Raw genomic sequence first — 17,681 nt, 5'->3', positions numbered from 1 at the left:
GGCTACATTATGCGCACAACCCTCATCACTGGGGTTGGTTATGATTGTGTTCAGATTTAACTTAATGTAGCACATTTCAAATTTGTCTTCATCTGAAATCAACTTAAAGGAGAACTTACCTCCAAAACACTTTTTTTCAGCTTTTAACCAATATATATGACTTTGGGGGTGATGTGTGAAGAATTCTGGTCAGAATTTCCACATTTGACACCAAACTGTTGCCATTTTACCATTTGTATCATTTTTCAGCAGCATATCTGGCATAAGCGCCCTCTAAGGGTCGAAGACTGCTTTTTTTTCTTTTCTCAAATGAATGGGAGATTAGGGGCACACTGACGTCACAGTGCCCCCAAAGACTATGGGATTTCAAGATAATTACTCCCCTACCCCCCCTGTACCCTTTCGGCTCCTCAGAACTCCAAGCCTATTCCTATTGAAGTTTGCTCTTAACACTTTGAGTGCCACGGCCCTTCGGCAAAAGGTTGCTTGCTGTGCCACATAGGCCGCAATGCATTTTAAAACAGTCATATAATTTTTTTAATAATTACTATGTAAACACTGAACACGCACAAATAACGATGAGACTCTCTTCTATCACCTGCAAAAAAAAGTTTATTGATCCCATTTTCCGTTCTTTAGTTATGAGCCGGAGAAGATAGCTTGATTGAAGCAAAAACATCCCTTTTTTTCTACGAGCTGAGATAATGAGCCTTTTGTGAAATTAAACATTTCAAGCACATCACTGACTCTGAAGCTAATTTTCTGATGTCTGGGTCTGTCTGGGTGAAGTGTATGCTGCTCTGCGTGCTCTGCGTGCCCCCCCCCCCCCCCCCCTCAACTGCACACGCCTCCTGGGTGTGTCTTATGTGTCTGGTGGCTCTCAGTCTCTGCTGAGTTTGCTGCGCACACACAGTGAATGGTGCGCGACATTCAGCTTTTTGGTTCCGCGTGTGTTTGTCACGGGCTGGCATGCTTCCAGTTCGGAATAATAAGGCTGATTATGTGAATGTGCTGTTGCAGCGTACATGGAGGTGCTCAGTTGTGACAGCGGATGCTGCTGCTGGGGGCACAGCTGGCGTTGTGCTCGTTTATGGAGGCACGTCGATGCATACGGACGGATGCGATGCGATTTCCTCATTTTCCCCAGTGACTATTTCTGTGTGTTTGGCTCCTTTTTCTCTGATCAGGAGAGTGCTGTCGCCACCTAATGGGTTTGTAAAATAGGTTATCGACCTCCAATAGCTACAATATTGTTAGAGGCGACGTAAGAAGCTTAGATCGACACCCCCCCGTCAAAAAAACAATTTGGAGTTATGACGCCATTTGGCGTCGCTGGCACTGTACGGTAAATTTCTAATGACGCCATATGGCGTCGCTGGCACTGAACGTGTTAAAATACTGAACCAAACGTCGTCAAAGTTGGCACATGTCTTAATTATAGTTAGTTTCCCGCTGAATGTGTCATTACTTTATTGATATCTTACCTGGATAAGCTCGAATGATGATGTTTATATTATCAGTCCGAGTTGCAAGCACTGTCTCCAGCCCAGGCAGGCGGGAGAGAGTCGTACTGTAACATGGACGAGCCCCAAGCTCCGCGGGCGCGCGCAGCAGGCCAGCAGCAGCTGGGCTCTCTGTGCTCTGAGAGCAGAGAGAGCAGTCTGATATTTCCGCAAACAAATATGGTCGCAGTTTAGCGCACATGTAAAATATAACGCTATACTACGACGTGACAACGTGACAAAGCTTCTCTAAACACATCGGCTACTATCATATTTCCCTGCATCCCTGATACTGAGATTATATCGGTATTGATTTTGGACAGACTGAATGCGCGGAGGAGGAGGAGGAGAGATCTGCAGCTGTGCCCTGAGTAGCCCTGAGAGACACTCGCCTCGCTCCGACTACTGTGCCCGTCTGTGAAAAGCGTCCTGTCCAGTCGCACCTTCGCAAACAGATGCGGGATTCCCTCAATCCTGTACCCAATCTCAGACTGTATTCTCTAAATCGCACACCAGCTATTTCTGTCTGTGTTTGTTTGTTGCTCCGTGAGGTTACGAGCGCCCCATGCATGCAGCAGGCTGTTTCGCCAGCCGGGGTCTGGCAGGAGGGACGAGGCGCAGCCTGCACTGCGCTGAGAGGAAAACTTTTGCACAACTTTTAACAAGAATCACGAAAAGCCCCCAAACTAAAATGAAAAAGGGACTATATGGCAACTTGGACGAGGGAGTGACGTAGAGAAATCTCGCATTGTGTTACCCCAGAACGGGGGGTTTGTTGTATTGTGCGGTGTGCTGCTGTAACGAGCCCACGTCACTTTGCTCTCGTAACGTAGTTTTGACACACTGCCATAGAGATACATGCAGAAAAATAATTAAATTTCTAGTTCGCCACTGAATTACCAAATTGATATAACTTTCAACCATTTTGAGCAAAGCTCTTTCCAAACAGGCCACCAGCGTTGGCTAGTTGTTGATATTTATAAAGATATTGCCCCTCTCAAATAAATTATTTTTGAGGCAGTAGGCAAACTGTAATGGCGTCGATTTCCGAAAATAAATCTTGACTTAAACACAGCCAAAGAGTCTAGTATAGACAAGAGTATATGTCATTTCTTGGTTTTTTCCATAGGTATTTTCAAATCACTGTTCTAATGCATATCTAGGGGGTAAGTCCTCCTTTAAGTATTAAAAGAATATATATATATTGAAAAAAGGAGCAGTGCAAAATGACAAAAACAATGTACAGTTTTCTTTTTAAACCCTGTTATCCCTCCATTAGTATAACAGCCCCCACATCCCCCTCATCCCCCACTACCCCATCCTCCCCAGCCCACCCTTTCCTATTTCCTACCAGAGAGAAAGTAAAGCAAATAAGTTAAGAAATCAACTTATGTCTAATAGTTAATTTAAAATCAGGATTTCCTTGGAACGTGTCTTTGTAAGGTAAAGGTAAAGTCCCACTGATTGTCACACAATGTGTGAAATTTGTTCTCCGCATTTGACCCATCCCCTGGGGGAGCGGTGAGCGGCAGCGTGCGCCGCGCTCGGGAATCATAGGTGATCTAACCCCCCAATTCCAACCCTTTGATGCTGAGTGCCAAGCAGGGAGGCAAATGGGCCCCATTTTTATAGTTGCATCGTGTTTGTCAGTGTAGACAATAGGCCTTTTTCACAGCAGACATTTTGTGTCTAAAAGGCAGGAAGTAACACAGATGCAACCAAACATTAATTAGGGTTTCCAATTTAGGTGTTCCACTGCTGGTGCTGTAATTAATGATTTGATTGCACCTGTGTTTACCCTGTCTTTTAGACACAAAATGGTGGCTATGAAAAAGACAGAAAATTAATATTTTGTTGTCAATTATTGTTGGGGGCTGTAGCTCAGGAGGTAGAGTGCATCATCCACCAACCAGAAGGTCGGTGGTTCGATCCCCGGCTCCTCCAGTCCGCATGTCGAAGTATCCTTGGGCAAGACACTGAACCCCGAATTGCTCCCGATGGCTGTGCCAGCACCCTGCTGCCTTCGGTGTGTGAATGGGTGAATGTAGGCGCATTGTAAAGCGCTTTGGATAAAGGCGCTTTGGATAAAAGCGCTATACAAATGCAGTCCATTTACCATTTGCCATATTTTGATAATCGTTTTGAGTACAATTTTAAGAGAAAAAAAATTCTCATAAATTCTCTGATTCCAGCTTCTTAACACATTCAGTGCCAAGGACGTCTGTGGACGTCCTAAAAAAAAGTAACGAGGAGTGCCAAGGACGTCTGTGGACGTCCTAAAATCATAATTCATATTATTCCATAATTCTGCTGTTTAAGGTCGTACCTAGCCAGTGAGCATGAATCCCTTCAAGGGATCACACGGCGCCACCTTAAACATCGTCACAGGAGCTGCTCCACCCACCTCAGATCCTTTACTTTGTACAGGAGACAGCGGAGAAAGTGGAAACCGATGCATGCTTTCTGCCAGCGCCGTATATATTGCTCTGCCTACAGCGGAGAGTGGGCTCGGCTGCATCCGCGCTCACAACTGAGCTCTTATGCTTCTATCTATCTCCACACGATTTCCTAGAAAGGCAGCATCCGAAGCCGAACGGCCATGCCTTTTCGTTCAGTCGCGTTTGCCCATCAAGGAAATGATGCGCGCTGGGATCTGTCCGGGGCAAAAACGAGAAAACAAACTGTGCGTGTGGGAGGAGCCCGCAGCTCAGAGGTGGAGAGGGGAGAGGGGGGAGGGAGGGGGGGGGGGGGGGGGGGGAGAGGTGTGTGTGTCACACAGGCTTCACAGAAACCACACCACACGCCACCACATCAGAAAACACCAGCCAGAGTCAGTGAATGTGGTCGAAATTAGAGTGCAAAAGGTATTCATAAAAGGGCCTATAACTTGGAAAGTAAAAAAAAACGACAGAAAACCATTGAAAGTGCACTTTTTTGAGAGGCTGTAATTTCATAATGGAACTGTCTAGAAACAAAATTTCTTCTTTGGAAGAAGCAGGAGTGTTCAATCTTTCATTAAAGTCCAGCCCCGTTAATATAGCCATAATAGAAAAAATTCTATAGCTGTTTTCAACTGAATGGAAGTGAATCTGGCACAGGCTCCAGACAATTTTACTGAAGCGCTGTGGCACTGAATGTGTTAAATGTGAATATGTTCTGCTTTCTTTACTCCTATATGACAGGAAACTGATATTATCTTTGAGCTGTGGACAAAACAAGACATTTGAGAGCGTCGTCTTGGGCTTTGGGAAACACTTGTCATTTGCTACCATTTTCTGACATTTTAGAGACCAAACAACTATTCAATTAATCGAGAAAATAATCTACAGATTAATAGAAAAAAAATGAAAATAATCGTTAGTCGCAGCCCTAAGCTGAAGACCATAAAACACCTTGAAGACCATAAAGAAGAAGGGTGCAAAATATGGGAACATCTCGCCTGAATCAGGCGGTTCCTCCAAGATGGATGACTTTGGAAGGAGGAAGCTCAACAAGGAAGCGACCAAGAGGCCAACAGTGACCGTAAAACAACAGCAGGAGTCTGGCTGCTCCATGAATATATAGGAACAACCATTTAATGTATCCTCCACATCTAGACAATAATAATATCCACAGCACAGCCAGTTCCCCAAAACTCTGTGGGAAAATGTCTTATGGCCTGATCAAACCAATGTAGAATTGTATTATCTTAATTCCAAAAGATACGTTTGGCGCAGAGCCAACACAGTCCATCGTTCAACGGGAACAGTATCAACTGAAAAACACGGCGGTGGCAGCATCATGAGCTGATTCTCTTCACTTAGGACAGGACTCACGATAGAGGGGGGAAATGAATGCCTCCAGAAACCAAGATATTTCAGCAGAAATATCTCCAAAGAGTTCAAGTTAAAGAAGGATTTCATCTTTCAACATGACAGCGATCTGAAGCACACAGCCAAATCACCTGAGGAATGGCTGGAAGTAAAAGGATCTGTATCCTGGGATTACCCAATGAGAGCTCTAGAAAGTCTGTGGACTGAGCTACACAGGAGAGTGCATCCATGGGTAATGCCTACTGTGGCTAATATTAGCCGCTAGTTAGTTACATGGCAGTAAAACGTCACTGAATGACCAAATTGATATAACTTTTAACCATTTCGAGTAACACTGTTTCCATACGGATCACCAGCATTAGTTTGTTGTTTATAACGTGGCTATATTCATAACGTTTTAACACCATGCGTCATAACATCTATCTCGGATACACTGAGAATACTGGGAGCCGGGTCATAGCGTCTCTGTCGATTATTTGATTTGACAGTTCTGGGCGTTGGCCAATCCTGGTGTGTTCCAGCCCCAAATCGATTGTGTTGTGTGTTCTGGCGCAAAGCGAGTGGGTTTCAGGACGAAACAGTCTCGAGCCATTATCGTTATCTTTAGAGCAATATTCCTGGAATGCAAGTTTAACTAAACAGTTACATGTCCTCTGCATTCTACATCAAATGAAGACATTACGGGTTGTTTTATTTTGTATGTTACATACTTATTGGCCAAGATATGTTAGTTTATGGGGGAGGAATTCTGCCAGCTAAAGAAGGCAGTATAGGCGGCCATCTTGCCTGCAGAGTTTTCAAATCAAGTAGAATACCGTTTTGCAGGGTGCGAAATACCTCATGACAATCGGGGGGTCTCCGTATTTTAGTGCTCCAGACAGTGTGCTGAAGTCTTACACAGACGTATAGGCTACACGGATTTCATCATGCAAGCAATAACAAGGTTATATATAGGCTACATGCTTTGCCACACACAACACACAGAGCGAAATCGTGGATCATATAATCCACACAGCACAAATCACCTCCCTCCCGACAGCAGACACACACACACACAGGCCTTTTCTCATCGTCAAATAGATTTGTTTTCCGACCAGGCCTATTTTAACAATTTCGTTGCCTATTTGAAGACTTTCGTTGCAAATATATAGTAGTTGTCCTGGCATTTAATTTGTTAAGTTATTTTAAACTTAATTTAGCGTGTTTATGAGTTCGATATAGGCTAATATTTTTATTTTTTTACCAACCCGACACTGCCGACAGCCGACGACACACATGCACAACTTCTGTAGCCATTAAAATAAAGTGTTTAATTAAGCTTTGTATGTTAGCTAGGTATTATATTTTGAAATCCAAATTAAGTTTAATATGCATTTGTTTAGACTTGGTGAGGCATGAGTGAGGCTGCGCTAGTGTTTTTCCTCAGCTGAAGTCATAGGCTAGTTTTCCGACCAGGCCTATAGACATTTTCGTTGGCTATTAAGATTTTAATTGCAATATTGTATAGTTGTCATTCCGTTTAATTTATTAAGTTACTTTACACTTAATTTGGCATATTTATTTTTGTTTTATAGGCTATTGTTTTAAATGTTTAAGTGATGACGATAAAAAAGCCACGGCTAAAACAGTCACTGTAGGCTACACCTTTTCACTGTAGGCCTATGCACTGATGATGACAATAAAATATTAATAATAAATAAATAAAATATTCTTCTTACCTTAAAAAAGAGTGGACCATTAATCCATTCTTCTGCTAGGTGTATCCCCGGGCTCTTTTCCGATAGCAGCCAGCTCTTTGCTGTCCGACACACTGAGCATCCTAGTTTTCCTTCCCTAATTTCAAGCCAAGCGATGCGGTCTCTCCATTCCCGCATCTGCTTCCGCGTCCAACCGACCGGTACCTGCGGCTGCCTAGCAGCAGCAGCCGCCCCGTCGCCGCGGCCTCCATCTCCCTCAGAGGCGCTCCCGCTCTCGGCCTCAACTTCACCCGGGCCGGGCTCTTCTGGATGACTGCATGGCGGCATTGGCGGGACTGTAGTAGCTCCTTCCCCGACATTCACGTTAGCTCCAGGGAGGTTAGGCGCACTGTTCGCTGCAGCTCCAGACGAACCGGGTATCGCGTCCTCCTCCTCATGGCCGTTTTTGTCGCTGCGATTCGGCTTTTTGGTGAATCCAAAGTTAGCAAGTAAAGACGTTTGCTTTCTCTCTGACATTTTGTCCGTGAAGGTGGGGAAGAAATCGCTGATTGCTTTGCTTGTGTGTTGTTGTGTCAAGTGTCAAGCGCGGTCAGTGGTTCACGTTCACCTGTCATGCAGAATTGCAACACAGCGCCACACATGGAAGGAGGGCTTACCAGAAACAAGCGAAACGCCGAGGAAACACGACAACAAGTGTTTTTGTATTTGTTTATAAATGTTTTGTTATTTGAATAATGAAAACTCGACATGGTAAGCTTTTAAAATACATTTTAGTGACAATTGCAAGTGAAAAATATTCATTTCAAAGAGACCCCCCACAAATTTGCTGTTGAGGCTTTCAGGGGGTCTGACCTGTCAATCAGGGGATCTCGGACCCCCCGAGACCCCCCGTATTTCGCACCCTGCCGTTTTGCAAGAAATCTGGGGGGGTCAGTCCCCCTTTAAGCTATTCTGAAAAAGAAAAAAGAGAAAATTCCTAAATCCAGATGTGCAAATTTGGCAGAGAGCTTTCCAAACAGGCTTAATGTTGATATTGAAGCAAAGGATGTATCAATTGGAGTGGGTGGAGATGGTGTGTAGACAGCAAGGTGCTTTGGTTTTCCATTCCATTTTAGTTCCATTTGCTTTTCCATACATTTTCAGAAATGAGCGTCTTTTAGTTTCACCTTGATTTGGTTGGTCGCTATTTCCAAATGAATTTATTTATCCAGCCTGAAGGCACTAAAAACTACAACATTTAAAGAGAGTGCGCCTACTTCTAATATCTATACATGTCACTCCACATACAGAAAGCCAGTCTAGCACTAAGTGTACCTGTATAGTGTGGCATGACATCTCATAGGACAGAGAGATTCAGTCTCCTTTGCATAGCCGTTGATAAGCTGAATTTGCACAACTAACTAGCTCTTGCACTTTGTTGCCTGTGTGATATTTTGCACAGCCTTTTATCTGAAATGATCTCAGTAACTTGTGACCCATTGTGTTTTGGTATATATTGTGTGGGATTGATTGAACTGGGGGAATAGTGTGATCCTCCCACGTGCTACATCCTGCCTGTGAATCTCGCTGTCAGAAGCGCGTTATTACGAAACCCACCGCGGTTCTGGCAAAACCACGCCCTGTGCCCGCCTACGCAGCTGTCAAGCGCCGGGATTGGCCAGGCGCCCATGCTCACACGAGGATTTATTTGACAAGCTCCAGGTGCGCTTCCTGACAAGGCCTCAGCCCGCATGAAAAAGCTCCATGGCGTGCTGCCAACATGATTTCAAATGAAAAAGAAAAATGGTAAATTAACAATGTTTTAACAAATTTTTCTCCATCAAAACTTTGGCAAAACTAACACAGTTAGATTGTTCTTATAGCGCAACTTTTTTCATCTCTTCTTAATCTGATATTTGAGGCATTAATGAGCTTTCTCCTCAGAAATTCTGACTCCATACCCCGTGAGAATATTGCCTCCATCAACCCCAAGAGTAATATCTCTGGGTTTCCTGTTTTGGAGGTCTGCTTTGAATAGTAGCCTATATAATAAGTATAATAGTAGTCTATTATTTTGATATTGATATTATGTACACGAGATGCAAGATGCAAGTAGCCTAAATGCATTCATCAGTACCTCACTCAAACTATTTCCTATTAACTATTTTATTGTTACAATAAATTCGCCATTTTCATATGAGTATTTAGATGAGATGAGTATTTATAATTATATATTTTAGTTTTAGTTTTATTTGTTGTGATGTGTGATTTTACTTTTGTTATTGAATAGCTGTGCCAAAAGAAAAGAAGAAGCTAGGCCTATGTGCTGTAGCCTATTGTATTTTTAATTTTATATTTTTCATTTGCAAGTTAAACTGTCAGCTGAGCTCTATTATTGAAGCTTTGGCTAAAGCCCTGAATTTTAGAATGATGTTTTAAAATAAATATGTTTACAAATCGATTGTGTGTTAAAAGCTTATGTGTTACATTTTCATTAGCGTTAATATATTACACTCATTGACCTACAGTATATATAAGATTACACTAAGGAAAGTATGTGACCATAATTAATTTCAATGTCCGCTATCAAGAGCAATTCAGTTGGTTCATGAAATCGCTGGGCTGCGTGCCGTGCAGTGTTTGTGCTGTGGGAGATTTGAGCTGTCAAAAGAAGACAAAAGACTGGCTCCTGGCCAATCCCGCCGCTTGACCGCTGCATAGGCGGGCACAGGGCGTGGTTTTGCCAGAACCGCGCTGGGTTTCGTAATAACGTGTCAGAAGCACATGTATCGGAGGAAGTGTGCTAGTCTACAACTCTCCCCGGATCAGCAATGGAGCAACAACTGAGACAGCAGGTGGAATTGGCTGAGCACAAATTGGGAGAAAATGGTGGGGAACCCTGGAGGGACTGATGATAATAAACTTGAACTTATACTAGGTGCATCCAGCAGTGCAGTGGAACAACATTTACTGTAGTTACACTTAGCATGATGGAAACCCATTGCTGTCAACAATTGTCCACAGCCTGGCATCTCCTGTGTCTTTTCTTTAGTGCAGCGAGTCAGACTTTGAGTTTGGCACCGAGTGTCTCCATCTGGCTCTGCAGTACTGTGGTACCAACGCCAAGCTGATCCAGGGCCCGCCAACACTGTGGAAGGTGAGCTAGCCAGGGGCCTGTTTTGGGTTTTGGGAGACGGCGGATCTGGTGACATTTTGCTAGCGCAGCTGTACACTCGCTGCCGATTTATCATACGGGCACAAAGAAAGCTCTCATATCAAAAGCGATGAGTGCTGGCAGAAGAGGAAACATTGATTGCATTTAATGTGACATCCAGAAGTGGCTTTTGGAAATGGGTTTCAAAGTAAATGTACTGTGCTGAATCCTGTATCTGAACATGTGTAGCTTGTAACATTAAGCCAAGTTGTTTTGTCCTCTAGGTCACCTACAAACGAGATCTGGCTGCTGCAGAATCCATTATCAAAGGTGCGTTCTCTCTTTATACATTGCCATTACATCATCCCCATCCCCTCCTGTGTGTGTACAGTCTATAGTAGACCCTTTTCATCCCATTGCCTCCATGTGCATACACTAAATGTATGCTAACATGAAAAGGCTATAGGTCTTCTCAGACAAGTTACATGGTCAGAAAAGAGCGATGTAAGGACCATAAGAGATTGTTTTGTCTCCTTTTGTGAGGCAATCTAGGGTTCAAATTGAATAGGCCACATTGCACCAAAATAGTCCCTCATTTTACCCAGAGGAAGAGCGTCTTTGTAGCATTGTTTAGGTTGGTTAGAATAGCGTGGGTGTATGCCAACTGTGAATACTATGTGAGCAAGTTGGGACAAGGATCACAATCAGAGATATGGAAATAAACACAGCCCTATATTTCACCTCTGCCAGCACCTGGACCAACAACTACCTGCTTGACGATGACATAAGGTTCACTGTGATTATACCCAGAGCCTCTGATGTCAATGAATTTATTGTGTGTGTCGTGTGTGTGTGTGTGTGTGTGTGTGTGTGTGTGTGTGTGTGTGTTGTAACATTAAGCTAAGTTGATGTTCGCGTGCGTGCGTGTGGGTCTGTAGGCTATGTGGTGTGCAGCATGTATGTATACATTGATTTCTCAATCGATGACTAGGTGACAATGCACCCTCCGTTGGCCATATTAGAGGTCGTCAGCTCTTTGCAACAGTGGCTGTGAACAACTGATTGCGTTTCTAAACGTACAACGTGTCCGTCTATATACACAGTTCAAAACCATCGACCGTCTCTCAAAAGTCAGCTTAACTTCACCCATTGGTTTTTTGGACTCCCCTTTTGAAGCTTAGAGTATGGGAGTGTGTCTGCTACCATCTTGGGGTTCTTGCAGAGCTCGCACGAGCCGCAGCTCCGCCTGTTATTTGCCCTTGATCAGTAAGCTGTGTGATCACTGGACAGGCGACCTGTCAATCATGCCCAAAATATACTCTTTTCTATCGCTTATTTTACTTTAAACGGCTGAGTTATATAAAAATTGTATATAAAGGTGAAATTAGCTATACAAAACCTTGTTTTGAACCAGGTTGTAAACATGCTTAATCCTGTTGTTGTAAACTTGGGCATTTTAACATGCGGGTGAACGGGCAACAACTCCTTTTTGGAGCCACCCTCAAGTGGCCATTCGAGGAACTACAACTTTCAGTATCACTTCCGTGGCTTCCTCTGTCAAAGCCCAAGCTAGCACTGTTCAATACACATGGTTACTTTCTGTGCTGTTTTTGACTAGGAACTGATACAGCTAATCAATATTTAGATCAGGGATGGGCAACTTTGATGATGACCATGTTTCCCCTCGGGGATTAAGAATAAACACCATACCATACCATAGAGAGGGCCACAAAAAAATGTCCTCGCTACCAGAGGGTCAGATTGTGACCATGCACTTCCACCACCAGTAGCCTACTGTAACACCATCACTCCCAATTATAGCTACTAATTTGATGAAAAGGACTGGTACTCAAAGTTTATTATACCAACATTTATATTTTTCATATTCAAATTTAGTAATTCTTCCATTACACCAGAAACTTTGCTCTAGCTTTAAAACAGCTTGCTACAACAATTTGATGGGGGTACATCAACCAAATATGTCATATTAATCAGATTAGTAATGTTGCATGTGCAATGTGCATCCTGGATATAGTTTGTTATAGCGTTAGCTAAAATGCTAACGTTAAACAGTGTGATTGTGGATAGACAATGCTAACGCCATTAGCTCCATGTTCTGGGATGTACAGTAAAATAAAAACACACATTTGGGTGGTCTAACCTAACCAAAAACATCCGCCTTGTAAAAAACAAACAAACAAACAAAACAAAAACCGGGGGCCACACTGAGTGAGGTCGGGGGCCGCATGTGGCCCGTGAGCCGCCAGTTGCCCACCCCTAATTTAGATAATGTCACCTTGGTAGCTAGGTGACCATAGTGTTCAGTTAACCATCATTATCTCATTGTAAACACCACTGTTATCAAGTAGAAATGCAGAAAAAGGAGTGTGTCTTTTGTAGGCCGAGTAAAAACCAACAAGGTGCTCTTTGGTACAGGGGTGGTGCAGATAATGACAAAAAAGAACCAACCAAGGCACTCTTGTGGTTTGAACAAGTTAAAAAGCCTTTATTAAAGGGCTAATGCATAACAGCAAAAATAAAGAATGGACCAACACGTTGCGGCACACAGGCCTTCATCAGGGTGACTAATGAGAAATGTGACAAAGAAAAGACATATTTAAGGTGTGGCAGTAAATGACAACATGGTTCATTACCATAATGGATTGAGCAGACAGGAAGATGGGCCATATAAGGAGTGAGCAGGTAACCCCAGCAATGACATCATAAGGTTGAGCCATTCAAAATGGAGGAAGAAAAAACCCCATGTATAACCAGTATGCCCTCTATCACACATTTGGAGAATATCATTAGAGAAGCAAACAGTAAAAAAACAGCAAAGATGAGCTCATGTCCCCCAAAGAAAGAAACAAAACAAAACCGTTTACAAAAATTGAGAATAATCCATTTCCTCATGAGGCCTGGATACCATGGCTTTGTCCTCATGAGGCCTGGATACCATGGCTTTGTCCTCATGAGGCCTGGATACCATGGCTTTGTCCTCATGAGGCCTGGATACCATGGCTTTGTCCTCATGAGGCCTGGATACCATGGCTTTGTCCTCATGAGGCCTGGATACCATGGCTTTGTCCTCATGAGGCCTGGATACCATGGCTTTGTCCTCATGAGGCCTGGATACCATGGCTTTGTCCTCATGAGGCCTGGATACCATGGCTTTGTCCTCATGAGGCCTGGATACCATGGCTTTGTCCTCATGAGGCCTGGATACCATGGCTTTGTCCTCATGAGGCCTGGATACCATGGCTTTGTCCTCATGAGGCCTGGATACCATGGCTTTGTCCTCATGAGGCCTGGATACCATGGCTTTGTCCTCATGAGGCCTGGATACCATGGCTTTGTCCTCATGAGGCCTGGATACCATGGCTTTGTCCTCATGAGGCCTGGGTACCATGGCTTTGAGGGATACCAGGGCTTTGAGTTGGAAAATCCAAAAAGTTTTGCATTGTAAGAGGCATTTGAGATGATCCCCTCCCCTCGAGAACTGGGGACCCACTGTTACCAAGTTGGCGACTTTATTGCTAGATTGAGCCAACTTTCAGCTTTTTCTGCCTGTGGGGGGAAATGAGTATTAATGCTATTTCTCCTGTCAATCTAGTGTTACTCTAAGCTGCATGTTATCATTAACATCAGTGTCTGTTTGCTAATTAGCCTAGTGGCTAGTTAGCTAGCCAACAATTATTCAGGTTAACTGAGCTGACTGACTCTCTGAGCTGACTCTCAAGCTACAACTCAGAGTGTTTTGGAGTAGAGACTAGGGCTAAAGACAAGACAGTTTACTGTACATTTGGAAACAAATAACCTTATCAGACTATTCTATTTATTTGACTATTATTACAGAATTGACCTACACCCACACCATCACAACAACCGTTTTCTAGCCTGGTTGATGTATTGAACCATTATTTGTGCACAATCAATAATGACACCAGATGTGGTGGCTAGGAGATTTGTGGCACAAAACTTTGCCCATTTGTGTTCATGCAAATGCTCCCTGTGTTTAAAAGCAGTTAAATAACTGCTTTCTAACAGAAGCTTGCAGCTAACCCGCATGTGTTTCTCCTTCAGAGACTCTCTCGCGGTCGGCCTGCGTTATCATGGGTGGATCTGCACAGGCTGCGGCGCTGGCTGATGCGGTCCAGAAGGCGACGGGAGCTTTGGACATGGTACGAGTGTGAACGGTGACAGTTGTGATGACGATTATAATGATGGTGATGACAACATTGGAGGGGGATCTTCATGAGTTTACCATGCGTATATCTCCCTATATCTCCCTCTCCCGTCCCGTACCTCGAATCCCCCACAAGCCCCATGTGAGCTCCACTTGGGTGGCCCGGCGGTGAGACTTGCCATCTGTGGTCAGACCTCTAATGGAGCCTGTCTGGGACATCCATGCTCTGCAACTCTCCTCCTCCTCCTCCTCCTCCCTGCATCTTCAACCTCCACCTCTCACTCCCCTGCATGACGGAGAGCAGATGGCAGTCATATTTCCCCATGCCATGGGAATTCTCTTGATTAATTGAGTGTTTAGTGATGAGTTCTTACCTCCTCCCACCACCTCCAGCTGAGTTGAGGAGCTCCCAGCTTCCCACACTGTCCCACCACAGAGCATAGCCTTCCCTTTCACTCTGAATCTTTTTGTTTTGTTTGTTTGTTTTGTTTGGTGATTCAACTTCCCATGGTGCCTGAGGTCCACGCTGCACACATCCTCTGTTGGGATTGTTAAATTATTGTAAATAGTCAATTAAAAACAGTATCCATGTGCAAAACAGAGCAGAAGGACATTCTTAGATATTGAATGTGACAGCACAGACCGCTCAGAGGCTAGAGAAGCACACTCACTCACGGCAGTTAAAGTGAATGAGAAATGCTCTCCCCTCCCACAACAACTGTTGGGGTTCCCTTGAGCAAGCCGCTTAACCGCCAACTGCTCCAGTGGAGTTGCTCAATGGCCAACAGGAGAGAAGTGTGTCATATTGGTATAAGCTCTTATGTAAATGCATGAATGTGAAGCCGGACATTGCTGCGACTGGTTGCTCCATTCATTTTCACTGGATATAAAAGGTTATAAAAAGAAGAAATGGTAAGAATAAATTAACTAACTAGCCCACAGGCTAATTCAGCAAAGCAAACCTGAAGTTAAAGGAAAACTTTGCCGCTTTTCAAGCAGCTTTGTATCATTACAATGTCATAAGCTAAACACAAAATGGATCTGATGTTTCAGTGGGGAGATGATCAGTCCCCAGTCAAAAACAGCACAGAAATGAAACCGGTCTATTCGGTCTATTCAGAAGTTGTACATTTAGAAGTGCAACTGTTAACAGCTATCGTTGGCCATGAGCTGAGGACCTCCAATATGGCCGCCAGAGGGTGCATTGCGCAATGTGAAAGTCGTCACATTACGCAATGCAGTGTTGGACGAATCAGTGTGACACCACAACAACAAAGAACTTACTTGTAGGAGAAACTAGTGTGAAATACAGATCCTTTCCAAAAAATATCATGGAAATACCATGGAAGACCGTGGGCTTCAGCGGATTGCCAAGCAGATGATAAAAAAATTTGGCGGAGATTCAGAGGGAGTGGACTGAGCTCATAAGTCAGTCATAACTGAGAAGTAACTGCTGATTTTCTTCACACTATTCTAATTTCTTGAAATACTGTTTTGGGGGTTTTCTGGAGCTGTAGGCCAAAATTATGAAAAATTAAACAAATAAAGGCTAGACATATTTCACTTTGTGTGTAATGAATCTATAATCTATGAAAGTTTCACTTTTTGAAAGGAATTATGGAAAAAAACTAACGTTTCCATGATATACATTTTTTTGGAAAGGATCTGTACTGTATAGTGTGACACTAGTGTCAAACAAACGTTAATATCTCAAAAACTATACATCGCATCAGTTCTATTTTGACATTGTGAGTGAGAGCAGAAGTAGCCGAAGGGTTTGATGTATAACATGTATACGTAGTCACTACATATACATGTTACACATCAAACCCTTCGGTTCACATAACTTTTAAGTACACTACATTGTAGTGTACTTAAAGTTATGTGACCTGCCACCGTTTTAAAATGTGTGAATTTAGTAAAGTGCAGCCTGGAAAGTCGGCTAGAGTGCATTGTGACATCACACACTCGGGACTGAAGATCTCATTATAAGGGTTGAAAAAAGTATAAAACTATGATTTCTCAAAATTACAAAAGCTATCAAAAAGTCATAAAGTATTAAAAGTGGCCCATTTAAAGTTTGAAGCTTGTTTGTAGCTTAAAGTATGAAGGAGTAGTTAGAGTTCAAAGATGGCATGGTTTGACCATGAGCCGCTGCTTAAAACGAACAACAGGTACGACTGTTTGTAAACAAACAGATCGGCTATACTTCCGGGTGTACAGTATGACTTGTACCATACAAGTTATACACCAGAGCCCTGTACCACGAAGCTCGATTAGTGGTTTAGCGAGGTAACTTCAGGTTTAAACCTGGTTTGGCCGTGCTACGAAGCTAGTTAACTTCTTACCGACATATATTTCCATAGCAACTTATGCTTCACACTTAACCTGGTCCGCAGCAGGCAGGCAATAAAAAAATGCTTCTGAACTGAATCGACATGGTACGTGCGGGCATAGATTTCATTTATAAAAAATAGCCTATTTTGTGGTCACATAATAGGCTATTGTCAGCAGAGTCGTATATCTCCATATTTCATATAATTATGCTGGAAATATGAAGTTCAATCACATCATACAGGCCAAAAGCAACACAGTTGCAGCTGCAAAATGCAGGAGTAGCCTAGATATGAATCATCTTAATATGGGATCGCCTGTGTGCAGGTGATCCCATATTAAATTGCTTGGATGTAGTAGGCTATTCTAGCATGTGTGACCATTTCAATTCCAACCCAACGTCAGTCTCAGCTCCGTTGCGCACACGGCACCGTGCGCTTTGGAGACGTTTATGTAACCTTTTTATGTCGGTTTAGTGAAATTTCTCCACTCACTATTCAGCTGCAATCGATCGGCGGGGTCAAACAACGTATAGGCTACTTGAGAGCACAAAAATGAATATATAAAAACATATTCCAAAGTGGTAAGTAGGGCTTAATTAAAATGTAGCCTGCAACAAGTGCAAGGCTAATCAGTCCTCGATTAATTCAACAGGAGCAATTTTTCTTTTTCTTTTCTTTTGAATGCAATGTATTTTTCATATGGGGACCATATGAATGGCGACTCGCTGTTTCCAGAGAGCTGATTGGTAAGCAGGTGGGTCTTTCATGGGTTTTGATCTTATCCTCTGAACTTAACCTGCTACAAAGCAGGTAATAGCCGTAGTAGAGCATAAGTTGCTATGGTGATCTATCTCGGTAAGAAGTTAACTAGCGTCGTGGTACGGCAAACCTAGGGTTAAACCTGAAGTTACCTCACTAAGCCACTAATCTTGCTTCGTGGTACAGCCTACTGGAAGTATAGCCGATCTGTTTGTTTACAAACATTCTGATTTGTCCCATAGGGATCAATTCACTC

General features: G+C 43.3%; 1 protein-coding gene across 1 annotated transcript in view; it reads left to right on the top strand.

Annotated features, from left to right (window-relative positions):
• The window catches only part of crppa (CDP-L-ribitol pyrophosphorylase A), a 94,593-nt gene that overhangs the window by 25,341 nt on the left and 51,571 nt on the right, over window positions 1–17,681 (top strand). The window contains exons 4-6 of the mRNA XM_083642127.1: window positions 10,043–10,147; window positions 10,429–10,474; window positions 14,228–14,325. Of these exons, the coding sequence (XP_083498253.1) occupies window positions 10,043–10,147; window positions 10,429–10,474; window positions 14,228–14,325 (249 nt within the window). The remainder of the gene's footprint in view (window positions 1–10,042; window positions 10,148–10,428; window positions 10,475–14,227; window positions 14,326–17,681) is intronic.

Source organism: Poromitra crassiceps (genome assembly GCF_964638095.1).
Source record: "Poromitra crassiceps genome assembly, chromosome: 1".
Classification (NCBI taxonomy): Eukaryota; Metazoa; Chordata; class Actinopteri; order Beryciformes; family Melamphaidae; genus Poromitra; species Poromitra crassiceps.
Note: the sequence above shows the minus strand (reverse complement) of the source record. Positions and strands in the feature narration are given on the sequence as shown.